We start from the raw sequence: 15,608 nt of genomic DNA on the forward strand, positions 1-15,608 counted from the left end.
GGTCTGTGCTCGCCTGGCCACGCACACACTGCAGAGAGAATGCATAAAGCAGTAGCAGCCTCCAGAACCACCCATGGCCTCAGCTCCTGCACCACCCAGGGAGGGGGGAGGGAAACCTCCCTGCTGCATACCTGCCCCAGAACCATGGAGTTAAGAGACAAGGTGGAATTAGCAGGTGGCTACTGAGCATTCCTGTCTGTTTCTGTCCGGCTGCCGAGCTCTGCTGGGCAAGGGCAGTGCCCAGGCCTGATGTGCACACACCCAAATGATTTCCCACCTATGGAGACCAGGAGCATAACAGCATTTGCTCTGCTTATGGGTTCTCAAAAGGTCTCCAGGTTTATGGGGGCTTTTGGGACCCACCAAGGAACATAGTAAAAATTAAGTTTTCTTGGTGATTGTTTAGCATTATCAGCAAATTAGTAGTTGGCATCTAACTCCAAGACTCCAGAACCTTACCCATGACTGAGCTGGGAAGAAAAGGGGCCAATTTTCAGATCCCACCTCAAGCTTGTAGGAAAAAATCCTACTCTGAAATGTAAATGTAAATGTAAATGTAAATGTAAGTGTAAATGTAAATGTAAATGTAAATGTAAAAAAAAAAATATTTGGTACTGGAGCCACTGGCTAAGCATGGAAGTTATCCTCTCAAAAGCTATTCCTATAGTCAGCATGATTACAGCCACACTTTAATGCAAGTACACTGTAAAAATATCAGGGCACTGACTGAAGATCTTGTCTCTCCCTCCTTGAGGAAATTGCAAACTTCCATTTCTTTAATCTAATCATTTGCAGAAGGAGATACTTTCTCTAGAAAAGCCAATATAAGAGAGCTGAAAGGTCGGATAGGATAATATGTAATCCGATGCGATAAGGGCTGTTTACAGAATTATTAATCAAACACAAAAGGGAACAGATAGTAACATTTTTTATTAAATATTACAGTGGATCAAAAAGTACAAAATATCTTTTGCCTGCTATGTGATTGGGAAACTATTGGCACATAATACAGTATCAAAAGCATTAATAAGTACAATTTGGAAAACATACAAAAATTGAGTGTTTATAGTTGGCTCAGCTTTATTTCTGGTAGTGTTTAAACTAATGCAAAGGTTACTCAATAACCTTTTAAATGGGAAACTATATAATATTACTGGGCCATTTTTATATATACAAATCATCACCTTACAGAGCATATAGGCTACATAACTTGAATCACAAAAAGTATACAATATTTACAACAAAAGAAAGTTAAAAAAGTATAAACAGCTAGTAGATTATGCTGCCATTATTAGAACATATTTAAAACTGTGGTGCTGGGGGGACAGGGGAGGAAGAGAAAGAGAATGAGCAAAGTATCAACCACCTGTACAGCAAACAGCGCTCACGGCAGCGCTGCCAGTGCAACCCGCCTCACACCAGTGCAGGAAGTTCCACTGCTCATCACAATCAGCACGATCCCAAAACCCCACCAGATGGACCTCACTGATGGCCTCAAAGGAAGGGAGCAGGCAGCGGCAGCAAGGGGCCCTGTGGTGGTCTCTAGAGGCCACCAAATGGAGCAGAGCTGCTGGCAGAGGCAGCACAGCACTTGCACCCTGCTTGAGCTCCAGCTGCTGCCAAGCCAACTTCCCTGCTGCTGGGACAAACTACTTCCCAGGCATGAACCCACTGGGCAAGCTCTTCACACCAGTCCACTCAAAGCCACAACAGACTTGCCACAAACTGCAGGCCTGCTCCCACCCTGCCTGGACAGGGGCACAATCACACTGGGAATCAGGCCCTACTTCCCATGTGCTTCACGAAGTCTGGCTCAGAGTGTGGCCAGAAGCCACACACAAGACGTTTGCTGCAGGGCCTCCTCCTTTGGATCTCACAACCTTTAGCATCCCTAATGCATCCTGGACATAGTGCGTTTGAATTGCAACACTTCTTGGAACTGGCTTCTAGTAAATAGATTTATGACTCTATTGCCAATTAGATTCTGCAGTTTCCTTTACAAACCTACCAATAACAATGGTCTGATTGCACAAAGAAAGGCTTGTGCAATTTCATTCAATAATAAGGCCCCTTGAACTCAAACAATGCAAACAAAGCCCCATTTAAGACATTGAGGGGAAAAAAAAAGACTTCAGCCAATGAAGAATTCAATAGTCTGTTGAAAGATTTCCAAGATTTCTGTTAAAAGAGTTCTTAAACAAATAATGCATCGCTTCTGTTGGGGGTTTATGCCATCATTTCTTTTCCTTAGCCCTGACATTTTGCCCAGAATGAGCTTCCCCAGCCAGCAGTGGTCAGTCTCCTTATGGGGCAAGCAAGGAGCCTTCTTCTGCTCTCCCTGACCCCCAGTCCTGTGCTGCCACAGCATGGCTCCAAAAAGCCTACCAGCAAACTCCAACAGGACGTAACCAAAAGGGACGTTGGACACGTTGCGTAAACAAATACACAACTCCAGAACACACAACTTAACCAAAACAAGCAGAAGCATTTGCTTTGCCAAACACACAACCAGCTTCTGTTTGCGTTTGCTGCAGGTTTTTATATACCCTACCATCTTTTCCCCCACCCTCCTCCCCCCCATCCCCAAACCCCTGATTCTTATGTGATTCAGATCTAGTGCAACTTTACTAGAGATGTCCTCCACACTGTGGACTCTGTCTGGATGAGGATGAGGTTCTGTTTCCTGTATGACTTGTGGAGCAGCAGAATACTCTGCACTGGCACATCCATGTTCCAAGTTCTACTAGTCTGCTTATCAATCATTTAAATATAGTTTTACCACAGGAATATAAAGTATTTAATTGAAGAAGCTGGATTTTTAACAGTAGATGAGTATATTATTCTGATTTCCACCTTTGGATATTAAGTATGATACATTATATATTGTATTTGGCTTCATATCACGGGAAAATTGAATGACATGCCTAGCATGCAAAGTGTTTCTTAGTAGTTTGTTTTTTTCTTTTTGTATCAAGTACACTGTCTTTGAACAGTAACTGAGATGGTTTGAACCACAACCAATTTTCACACTGTATAAAGCCTCCAAGTGACACTTCACTTTATCAATGTCTGTGCTCAGCTGCATAGTGGTGACATCCTGCAAAGTGAATATACATCCACAGGGAAGCTCTTTCATCAGGAAAATCCAGCCTCTCCATGCCTGGGCTTTCCCCCTGCAAAAGGATGCACAGGGAGATGCCCAGATCCCTGTGGGAGTGTGAAAGGACCATCCTGACCACTGTACAGAACCCCCTTTACCCACTGTGAGGTACAGAAACAACCTGTAAGCCTCTGATTCAAATCCATATTGACTGCTCTCACAGCTTCTGAAATTCTCAACATTCTCACACACAACAAATCTGTTTTCTGCACTCCTTTGTCACTCAGCAGCTTGAGCCAGGGAGGTTTTGTTTTCTAGACCGTTTCACTGGTAGGCAGGAGGGTTTCACAGCCTAGGTAAGATTAAGTACAATGCTTGACAAATTCACAGACCACAATACAGGAAAGCAAAGCTCGGTGGAAGGGGAGAAGCATTGTAGGAGCAATTGCAACAACAGGAGGAGGGTGAGAGGTGCTCAGCACCTCACAGGAGTGGGCCATGGGGAAAGGAACCTTGTTCGCATCCTTGCACCATTAATGTCACCTACAGAATGTTTATAACCATTAAGATTAATCTGAACCAGTTGCTTCAGTTTGTAAACAGTAAACTTGACGACAAAACAAAAACGTGTCTCAAAAATATAAAGGAACTAGAAAAATTACAAACACATAATAAAAAAATTAGGACAGCCACAGCCTTTAAAAAAGTTGCAGATAAAATGATACTGTTTAATTAAAAAAAAACCAAAAGAACCCAGAACAAAAAAAAAAACAAAAAAACCAAAAAAACAAACATAAAGAGCACAGAATATACTGGACAAACAAAACTATATAAATTATTGTGACCAAATGTGACACTGGCAGTTTATGAAGTGGATATGTACAATCAAATTAAACAGTGTTTACCATTCTGTTCTAATAGTGTTAAAATGAAAAAAATCTATTGCCGTTTTACTATACATTGCATTGATTGAATCTTTAAAAGTCAGGAAAAGTTACCCAAAAAAGCACATCCACTGATTGTACAGATTCTCGGCCCACTTCTCCTTTCCAGGTACATCTGAAGTCCTTGACTCGTTTGCAACAATGCACAGCCTCTGGTCCTTGGCTCAGTGAAAGGCAAACGCAGCCCTCACCAAGGTTTCAGTGAGCTCAGGACTGGGACTGCGTTTCCACGGCTCCCTTTGAACACCTGCTCTTACCATGTTCAAGTCCTTTCAAAAAACACATAGGCAAAATTAAAAAAAAATTTTTTTTTTCCTGTGTTTTTGTTTTTTTGTTGTTGTTTTTTTTGTTGTTGTTTCTTTGTTTGGTTTTCCTTTTTTTGCAAGGGCAGGGATAAAGGCTGAGGGGGCTGATGTAGGAACCAGAATTAAGGAAGTAGTCCCGTTTCCATCAAACTGCAAGATGCTCCTCTAGGCGGGATACAACTGCATCCTGGTTGACAAAAATACAGATTGCTAAATCTGCAAGACATCGTCACAGAGGGAGGAATGTCGCTAACTGAACTTTTCTCCTCAGACCATTTTTTGTGAGCAAAGGGGGTTTACAGTTTTGTGCTGGGGTGTACAGAGGACAGCTGGGAAGGTGGGAATGCAGCTTGAGGGTTTATAGCAGCTAAAGGATAAATGCTGTTATGCAAAAGGTCACCATAGGAACTTCCTACAGGTGTTGCTGCAGCTAAGTGTCTGTACAGCTGCTGGGAGTTTGCAGGGGATGTGAGGAATTGTCTCTGCACCATGAAGGAGTGAAGAGCCAAAGGTTGCATTAGTGGGGATAGCACGGTCTGATTTTTCAAGTACTGCAGGGGATGAGAATACCCGGGTGGGAGGCGATTGTTCAGCCCTGTGCACAGGCTTCCCGGATACAAGCCTGGGAAGATGGGGGCTGACAGGGGAAATTTGTGGCTTTCCAGCATGCTGCCGGAATGGAAGCCATGCACCGACTTGCTACCTTCCCCCTCTTGGTCGGAAACTTTGTCTTTTGCTGTGGTCTCCTTTGGTAAGTGAATAGGAGAGACAGCTCGGATTTTTTTTTCAGAAATTACTTTGTCCAAATCCTCCAGGCTCCGTTTCAGAGGCCGGGCAGCTCCAACATTTTGAGGGCTCGTTCTGCGGCTGATGATGGGATGCACCATCCCCTCCATCTTCCTCAGGTTTTCCAGCCTCTGGGCCTGCTGCTTCCCAGACCTGTGGAGCAACTCACTGTGTTTTTTTGGGGCTGTCAATGCCATAGGGGACACGTGGCAAGCTTTGGGGCTGCAGTCTAGGCTCACAGCCTGGCTATTTCCAGCCTGGAATGGGGAGATCCCTTTGCATTCATGCTGGGCTGTGGATGAGTGAGGGAGACTGGAGCCTGGAACCTTTGCAGTCTGTTTGTGTATGCTCTTTGGAAGACTCAGATCTGTTGGCTGATCATCTGAAGAAGCCTCCACTGTTGCCTTTTTTTCTTGCTGATGCAAAGACGGGCGATAATTTAAATTTAGTTTTTCTTGGTGTTTGTATTGAGTAAAAGTACAACTATTTTCAGACTCTCTGAACATGTCCCGGGGGAGGTACTTTGATGTCTGTTCATTATTAAGGTGGTGTTCTGTGTGCCTATAAAGGCTGTGCAGATGAGGTGATGAATAGAAATCTGCCAAGAAAGTGGGCACATGGGAGTGCTGCAGCACCCTTTTCTCACTCAATTTATCTTTGCAGTCCTGGATATCCAACTTCGGTAGGTAAGACTCAGCAAGAGAACTGAGGTGATGTTTTGAAAAATCACAGCGCTGAGAATCCGGTTTATTTAGCATGTCACGTTTAAAAACATCATTAATTGACTTCCTTTCTTCCTTGGTTTTAAAACTTTGTACATGCTGTATGACTGAGGGCCTATTAACTGCTACAGGATCAGAATTTGGGGCATGGGGACCTTGTGATATGCCTGAGGACAGTTCATCTCTGCTGTTGAGCTTCTTTTTGCTGATCAAAGGTGGAGGAGAACCATAGGGATAGTTACACGAGAGCGTGGTCCCGCTGACCTGCGACAGCAGCTTCTTCTTTGCCAGGGGTGACATGATGCCTGGATTACCTTTTGAGTACAGCAGCGGTGTGTAACTGAAAGTGGAGTCATCACTCACGGAGCCAGGCAGCTCCTTTTCCTTAAACATGTCGAAGTTCTGCACCACCAGTACTTTGGGCGTTTGCTTTAGTGCATTGTGGATATCTTCATTTCCCAGCTGGTCCACTTTCACTGTGCAGTTTGCGATGTAATCAGCCATCCCCGGCAGCTTCTCATCTTCCATGTCGCTCTGAGTGGGTAGATGATCTGGGAAGGCTGTGAAGGGCATTTCTGGAGGTTCACTTTCTAGGCTGTCAGTAAAAGCTTTGTGTAGTCTTTGTTCAGGCTTTGTGTCTTCCAGGGCATCTGCTGGGGGGTGTAATCGTTTTGCGACATTGGCATCCAGCACGGTGTCTTCTTCTGCAGGCATGGATATACTTGAGAAAGAGGATGAGTGCTGAACCTCCTCCTTGGCTTTCTCACTGTTTTCTGTCATATCTGTCTTCTCCAGAGGCAGTGCCTGAGCTGTCTCTGGTAAAAGAGATGGAGGGCCTTGCACGGGTTGTTTCATCTCTCCCACTGTAGAGTGTTCAGGCAAGTTCTTCTGGTCTGCTGATTCTTGATCCTTCTCTTGTTCTGGTGAAACCTAATCAAATGATTCAACAGATAACAGTAAGAACGCAGTATGTTCTGGCAGTCTGTAAGGTTATGCACACTACACTGTTAGCTACTTTTAGAGAAAGATTTGCCAACCACCTTGTTGGCATGTGAAGGCTCTAACATCAGGTCTTGGACTAAAACAAAGAGAAGTATCTCCTGGAAATATTAAAAAATACACCATCCCTGTCGGAGTCACAATAAAGCATTTCAAAATAACAGATGTTTGTAACCTGATGAGAGGCTCCGGTGGCTTGATCAGAGCTAAATGCTGAGGTTATATGCTCTTAAAATTAATTGGTAAATACAGAAGAGCATATTTCATTACACAAACAATAAGGCTATAGAAATTTCTCCTGCCAGCCAACTTCAGCCAAGAAAACCACACTATTCCTACGTTTTTCCTTCCCTAAAGTCTCTCTAGCATAGCTATCTTAAAATTCAGTGATCACACAGGAGATCACTCACACCCAGTTCTGCATTAAAGTGTGAAAATGATAGAAATGGCATACTAGAAATCCCTGTTGTAGGCAGGAAATCACTGCCACAGCTTAACTAGGACACACATTTTTTTATTAACAGATTAAAATGAAGTTGTCAACATTCAGTAAGTATGTGTGCCTGCTATTACAAACATGGCTTTTATCCATTCTCCTCAATGGGACCGTGGCTCGTTCTGCTCCCCTATTAATACAGCATGTGTGCACAATTCACACTATTCATCCCATTATGTAGCCAGCTGAACTGTGACCTGCAGAGGTCACCAGAGCATCCCATCTACGATCCAGCTGACTGACAGCCCTTTACAAAACTGCTGTCACTCTCCTCTGACATGTCATGGTAGAAGACAGTCACAAAACAGCAGCATTGTGTGACTCCTTTATTATTATTGTTTTCTTTCTTCCTTCATTGTAAAGATAAGACGCAGTGAGAAAGTTATCATCTAAATGCTGCTTTATGGTCTGTCACAGGAGCAGGGAACTGGAGACGGTCCTAACGAATCTAATGCTCTCTGAGATTTTTTTTCTTCACAGCTGCTTTTAAATATTCCTGTTTGGTTGGCCTATTAGTTAGTGTCTGTTAGTCATCCTAGCTTCTTCTTTTTGAACTCATAGCTGACTTTTGCAGCCAAATACCATCATTAGGTCCTTTACAAAGTACCAAAGTCTCTTGAGCTTATAAAATTACAGGCAAATACCAGACAGATGAACAAATCAGGGAGGAGAAAAAAAAAGAGAATCATACTTAATAACTGTACATTCTGCTCTTTGTTTCTGTTAAGCAATACTTTGATTGAAGTTTCAGCTATTGTGAGGAAATGTGCAGTCTAAGGCTAACAGCATTTTGTCTGGTGTCTTGTTACACTGACAATGTCATTGTGATGGCAGGAAAAAAGTGAAGAGCACGAAGGCAAATGCAATCCTAATAAATTAAAATTATATTATCTCCCTGCATACTTCTAATAGTGCATGAGTTGAACATGCAATTGGTAACTAGATTATGCTTTTCCAGCTCACAGTTTCCAGGCCACATGCAGAAATGGCTTAAGTGATGGCTTGGTTGGGGATGTGCCTACACATTTGTGTGGTGGGTATAGGGCTCTCCCTCAGAGGAATACCCCATCACTGCTGTGCCTGGATGAGGGCCCAGAAATGGCCACTGCCAGGGCATGGCTGCAGTGCAAGAGACAAGCAACCTTCTGCCTGGCTCCAGCAGACCTGGATTTTGCTCCACCCAAAGGAGCTGAACATCTCCTGCCTGCTACCCCTGGTAAGTGACACATCCTGGGCATGGAGGCCTCCATATGGCAAAACACAGATGAGTTCTGGAGCCCTACACCCACCCAGGGGTGAAGTACCCACTTTGCAGCTCCTTCACTGCTCAGGCTTTGTGTGATTACCGACCCGTATCCTAACTGACATGGAGGCCAAGGTCCCTAACAGCCTACCCTGATCAAACAGGGCCAGGACATGTCTTCCACCCCAGTCATAGAGGAGACATTAATTTTGCTATAAATGGTATCATTTTACAATATGGGTACTGCCATAATTGCATTTTTTTTTTTTTTTGTCTTGTCTAGGCTCCCCACATTTCCAATGCTTAGGAAGTCTTCCTGCAAACCACACAAAAATAACTTCAGTTTAAACAGCAGGAAGTTTGAGATAGGGAACAACAAAAGCAAGGAAATTCAAAGTGCAGGCTGTTGCTCTGTTGCTGACTTATGTTGAGCTTAGTAGCAGTGGTACAGATAGTGTGTAATGTGTCTTCCTGACCCAAGACCTCCAATAAATAATCGGGGATGAAAAAATGACAAGGGAAAGGAGCACAAACTTTCACTTCACTTCTCCTTGCTCTGGGCAATTTTTCTTGCAACCTTCCAGTGACTGAAACATGCTTGTGCACACAGGGCTCCCCGACTTTAAAATTACAATGTAAGAACAAAAAGTCTTTCTGGGGAGGGCTCTTTAATTAGATATTAATGGTACTGTTATTTAAAACATAAATTCTTCTTTTGATGGGGGATTAAATTGCCCTTGTAAGCCCAGCTTAAAGAAGTAGTAGGACACGAAACCCCAAATATTCTGTTTTCAAAACTGGGTACATGGAGTTTCAGAGGCATCTGTGTTTTACAGGTCCTGCATTGTTTTTTTAAAACAATGAGGAGGACAATTCTTGGTAACTGACTCAATAAAATTTCCAAACAAGTTTAGAAACAGGACTTCTACACCTGCCAGACACAATGAAGTCAAAGGAGCAACCACAGTCTGCCAGGCATGTCATGTGTTTCAGCATTCTCTAAGTGCTTACTTTCACTGCAATGCCTTGAAGGCTGCTGTGATCTGGCAGACTGAGACAGGAAAAGCAACATGTTTTGCAGGGGTTGTGTGTGAGGAGCTTCACCACCTCCACATGTGGTGCAAGTGGGGCACAGGAGAGAGTGGGCAGATGTGCAAAGGAAGGTGCTTAAATAACACTGGAGCAAAAGCCCCATTGATTCTGTATCACTTAACAACACTTGAAATTTACTCTTATTTGCAGACAAATATCAGTTCTATCATCAGTCTTACCCTTTGCTGTGAACATAAAATCTCCTCCACAGGGCTGTTCCTATGCCTACAAGTAAAGTGGCTCTATATGGAAACTGGGGCCGGCCCACGTACAGCAGAGAGACAAGATAGGATATTATGTCTGAATAGGAACCTCAGCTGAAAGCCATCTGCTGCCTGGGAGAGGGAAGTTGATCCCAGGGCTTGGAAGATAGTTCCCTCCAAATGTGACCTTTTAGTTCAAAAAGAAACTTAGTATAATATAATAAAAATTCTAGGGAGCAATATGTTTTCTCATAGTCCTGAATACATCTGTGAGCACTGAAGGGCTGATCCAGAGGTTACCATAATAAAAATCAGCTGTGTCCAACAGTTACCACAGTATTATCAACAATATTAGAGGTTCTTGCACCCTATACTTAGATTAGGAAATTACTGTGGTAGTTGTGTGGTTTCCCTTTGGCAGCTGCTGATCTGTTAATGGTGACCACTGTACAATACAATGAGCAGAACTGGTACTAGTCAGATCCAGAGTTTGGTCCTCTGCTATCCCCACTGTGCAACATGGAGCAAACCTAGCAGAATCCCAGCACTGACAGTATCACAATAGCTGAACTTCCATTGCTGAGCAAACTAAAAGGCCAACTGGTTGGAATTCTCCAGTTTAAATTATATATTTTATCATCGGATTTCATGTGATTAAAGCTGTACATTTTTAATTGAAAAACTGAAAAGCAGGGAAGCAACAGACCTCAGATGCATCTTGGGGTTTCTGTGAATTATCTTTTTCCTTCTTGCTCTTTTGGTTTTCATTTTTGATGCGTTTTGTTCCAGACACTTTTGTTTTCACTTCACCCTCCTGGGAACTGTTATCCTGTTTTCGAGGTTTCACTGGAGGCAGTGGCTTATCTTCCTCTCCTTTAATAAATCTTTCATATGGCAGGATTAATCTAGGGGATTAAGGAACAAATAATTGATCAGGTTTTGCTGTTCCAGCAAAGACAAAAAAAGTATCTACTACGAGCAGTTTACTTAATAAATCCATTTTCTTCCGTGCTATAAAAGCAACAGTTTAAACTCTATATCTCTCCAAGTATAAATCCAAGTATAAGAAATCAATTTATTTGGCAAGATTATCGAGTGGAATAAATTCAGTGGAGCTGGAGTTGGTGTGGATTAGCTGTCTGTCAGTAACTTCGCAGTGGTTTGTGTGGCTACACCAATTTGTACCAGATAAGAATATCATCCATTATGTTTTAGACTGATTTTAAAATAAAATCCACCATCTATTTTTACTTTCCTTCCCCTACTTTAACACACACAGCAGGCCCCAGGAAAACACCTACAAAGCCGCAGCCGACTTGGTAACAGCTACATAATTTCCAGGCTGGCGGTTCCTGAGTGCAGGGGTGAGTGCCAGGAATGCAGCAGGGGCCAGGAGAGCTGGGCTGCAGAAACCTACGGGGTGGGCACAGCACCCTCTGCTGCCACCAGCACCAGCCCAGCCTCATCCACGCCAGGTACCCAGGCAGCCACAGCCACTACAGTCCCTCTGCCAGGGAGCCTTTTTTAAGGAAGAAGGGGAGAGGAGAACAGCTGAATATCAAGGAATTCTTCACTGTGCAGCTGTCTGCCACAAAGTGCGTGAAATCACCTTAAAAACACAAGGAAGAGACACAAACAAAAAATATCCTCCCCTGAAAGGATCAAACGCACTGAGTTTTTTAATCTCTGTTTTCCCCTTTGCAATTCTTGATCTGAAAGGAAAAATAACTGATATAATTAAAAGGGATGGATTGCATTGCAACCTAAGTTTCGACTTCAGTGATTAAAGTTTTTATAAAGCATTTTAGTATGATTAATGACTCACTGTGGGATTAATATAAAACTCAGACTTTAAAAATATGAACATTAATACAACAAACATAATTTGTTAAAAAAAACCAAGCTGACTCTATGAAGAAAATGTACTTTACTTATAAACAACATAAATCTACTCAAATATCAGGAATCCTTAATTATCTTTAATCTAAGACTCCAAGGCAGAAACCTCTTTGGTTCAGATATTCGTTTGTTATCCTAGAATCAGCTTCTAAGCATGCAATTTCGATTTACATACTTAGATGTTCAAACACAGTTTGGGCTTAAGAGAGCAGAATTAGATTGCTCGTGATCATAATATTTTACATTTTAATAAAATACAACATAAATTATGTTAAAATATAAACCTAATTTATGCTATATTAGAAACAAAATTCATTAACTGAGCATGCTCTGACATGGTATGTGCAAAGAGGCGTGAATAATACTTTCTAGCCCTGAATTTGGCAGAGCTCCAGTAATGAAGCTAAGCAGAGCCCACAGGGAATATTCATCTTCAGATCCCATTACAGACTGAGTTTAAACATGTTACAGCTGCTAAAACTGGAAACTGCTCCCTCTATGCAAACTTAGCAAAATAATATGTAGTTGCCAAATACCTGATTCCCACTGTAATATTATAGGTAATGTTTATATAATAAAAAGCATAACTAAGCAGAAGAAGAAAAAAATAATCCTGTTCATACTTGAGGCTGCTACATTTCACTTGCAAAGCACAAATATTGGTGAAAACACCAAATTCCTCCCCGTGCTGCACAAAGCACTTTGGACTTCACTTAAGAGGCAAGGTTGGGTTTCACACAGGGCAGTGCCGAGGCTGCTCTGCCATGTGTTAAGTACTTAAAGTCACTTTTAATAAAAACACATTTTATTACAGTAATTGTTAGCACTGCAAGGAGAGTGTTTGACTTTGTTTTGTTTCCATGGGAACGCGTCACCCATTAAAAATGTACGTATTCCATCCATAAAGGTTTCAGACGCTGTCCGGTGCCTCGTGGGAGACAGAGATGCTCCCAGCCCCAGGAACAAGCCTTACCCTGGAAGATGCAGAGTGATTAACCCAGTGGTTACAGCCAGGCCAGGAGCGAGGCTGGGGCCAATGTCATTAATCACTGCACACGTGCTCTCTGCTGAGCCATGCAGGGTAAAGCAAGACCCAAACTCCTCCTCCTCCTCCTGCCTCTGCACCTTACCAGAAAATTAGCTTGGGTGCTAATTAGTACTGTGGCTTAAATTTCCTTTTCTGATCTTAAGGGTTCATGAGGGAGTACAAGGTTTTCATTTTAGTTATTTTTCACTGAGCTCAGCAGTTGGCAGGCCGACAGCAGTAAAAATACATTTCACATAGCCGGTCAGTGGCCTGGAGCCAGTAGCAGGAAATCTGGAATTAAACGTTTCGTGTATCGAGGAGGCGGCATGACTAAGGTAAAACTAAGTCAAAACACAAGGATAGCTTGTTCTAGGATTTTCCCCTCCTCGTTTCAAAGGAGGGCTGGCTGAGGTGGCTTTTGGGGGCGGCTGGCAAGGAGCCGGGCAGGACCGCGGGCTGAGACCCCAGGGAGGGGCACGAGCTGAGCAACACCAGCAATTGCCTCTTCACGTAGAGATTTCCGTCGGTTGCAATTTTCACTGAGTGTTTTTTCAGTTATCCTGTCACGGTACAACACAATTACCCACAGGATATGATCTTATCATTTGATTATTAGAAGTTTTTATAGCACAGGAGTAATAAAACTAATACAGCTCTCACAACATGTAAGCAGCCGGCTCACATGCCATGAAAGCAGCTGGCTTAGCCAATTTAAGGTCAATATTGCCCAACACCGGAAGAATGCAATCTGCCGTTAGCCAAATAGTTTAGCAGAATGTGACATGACTGAAACCAGCACAAGATTTTTTTTTTTTTTTTTTATTAAATATTTGCAGTGCAGGTAAGATTTAATCAACCTTTGCACAAGAAGAGGTAAAGACAACATCCAAAAAACTGGATCCAGATAGCTCAAGTGTATCGTATGTTGGAAACAACAATCATGTTTTCAGTCACTTTGAACTGTGGCTTTACTTCCTGACAGGGGGAAGTATAAAAGTACTCATAAAAAAGGGAAAGAGGGGGAATATTTCATGGTCTAAAGAATATTTACTTGTAAAGCCTGTGAGAAGACCAAATAAAAGGGTCTTTACCATGATCAAGATTCCAATATTAAGATTAATAAAATGTATTATTTATAAGTCAATTAACATAAATAGAATATGTAAGCACTAGTGTATTAAAAAAATCTTTCCACAGGCAGCAGATTTTTAGCAGCATGAGGTTTTTTTTTTTTTTCCTGGAATAATACAAGAATAACATTTTCCAGCCAAGAGCAGAAACAGTAGGGGAGTCTTTGCCATCACAGGGCTTCTTATTAAATTCAGTCACTGTGAAAAGCCAGTCTTTTTCCTTTTTTTTTTCCTTTTTATTTTTTTTAAATAAAGACAACTTAAAATCAATACAAGTTATATTAACAAATCAGTACTATACTAATTCTGATTTATTACAATCAGCAATATTAAGTTCAATCACGTATAAACTGCTACTCACAAAAAGATTTTCCTGTAGTAAGTCCTGAATTAAATAATGGTGCAGTGTACTGAGTTTTCAGATCTGCATCATCTGATATTATGAAAAATTCAATGTACTTCTCTGCAGCAGATGTCAGAGGTCAGAAAATCTATTACAGTAATGTAAGTAAGCTGGCTTTCTGCCAACCTTTTTTTTAAAAACATTGAAGCAGATAATTTTATATTTACAAATTCAAAAATCCTCCAGGGACTGAATCTCTTTCCCAGCAAAAAAGCAGAAACTTCACATTAGAGAAATGTATTTCACAGTATATCAAACATGTCTTCATCATTAGCATTTCATAAAAAGAAAAAATAAAAGCCCTTAATCTTTATTAGTCAACATTTTTTTCCCAGCTACAGAACTAACAATACGAGTTCTCATCTGAGCCAGTAACCACTACATGTATTGATTATGCAAAATGAATGACTTTTTTTGGCCTGACTCTGCTGCACAGGACACATGAGAGCACATCTATTTATAGTCATGATAAAAAAAAAAATTGTTATAATAATGCAAAGGATCTGACCAGCCCAGAAAGAGGAAGGAAATCAAATGTTAAAGGCTGCCAGTTTCCTCTTTAATTCTCCCTACTGTGTATGGATATGAGGGGCTCTGAGGCTGGGGAGGAACCATATGCCCAGGACACACACGGTGATGGAGGGAAGGAGGCAACTCAGCACAAACCCCACAATTTTTTTTTTGTGTCACTGTTTCAGTGTTTATTTTTTGTTTTCTTTCTGGCAGAATAAAATATTTCAGCATGTCTCCTACTGACATCATTGTACTTTCTCTAGGGATCCAAGCCCAACATAAAATAGGATGCATTGGAGCCTCTGAGCCACAAGAATAATCTTGGAAGGCCTCAAAATACCAAAGTCCACTCCTTGGGAGATGTTGCCCCATTCACATGCTTGGCCAGGTTAAGGAGGCTAATTGCAACAGAAATGGAAAACAATTAATATTTGCTCCACCAAATGAGTACAGCAACCAGTTAACCCATGGAACTCAGTGCTAATGGATATCTTGGGGCCAAGGGATTAGTGAGATTATGCAAGGATTAGATGCTAATGTAAATCATGAGAACATTAAGCTGTTAGAGCTTCAAAAATGCTGAAAAGGGACAGGCAATAGGTCTCTTTAGTGGTAGGAGTTTGGAAAATGCTTTTCTCCTGAGCATATAAGGCCATGGTGGCTCCAACTCCTTCCTCTACAGGCACTACCAGACCTGGGGGGTCAAGACAGCTCATTTTTTCAGTCCAAGAGGGCACCCATCTGCT

The 15,608-nt window shown here is 42.0% G+C and overlaps 1 protein-coding gene across 5 annotated transcripts in view; it reads right to left on the reverse strand.

Moving 5' to 3' along the window:
* Positions 1–911: 911 nt before the first annotated feature.
* The window catches only part of ARID5B (AT-rich interaction domain 5B), a 113,121-nt gene continuing 98,424 nt past the window's right edge, over positions 912–15,608 (reverse strand). For all 5 annotated transcript variants that reach the window (XM_079312722.1, XM_079312720.1, XM_079312723.1 and 2 more), the window contains 2 exons: positions 10,597–10,795; positions 912–6,787 (listed from right to left, as the gene is read on the reverse strand). In XM_079312722.1, coding sequence (XP_079168848.1) covers positions 4,646–6,787; positions 10,597–10,795 — 2,341 coding nt within the window. In that variant the 3' untranslated portion in view covers positions 912–4,645. The remainder of the gene's footprint in view (positions 6,788–10,596; positions 10,796–15,608) is intronic.

The sequence above is a fragment of the Erithacus rubecula genome (assembly GCF_903797595.1).
Source record: "Erithacus rubecula genome assembly, chromosome: 9".
Lineage (NCBI taxonomy): Eukaryota > Metazoa > Chordata > Aves > Passeriformes > Muscicapidae > Erithacus > Erithacus rubecula.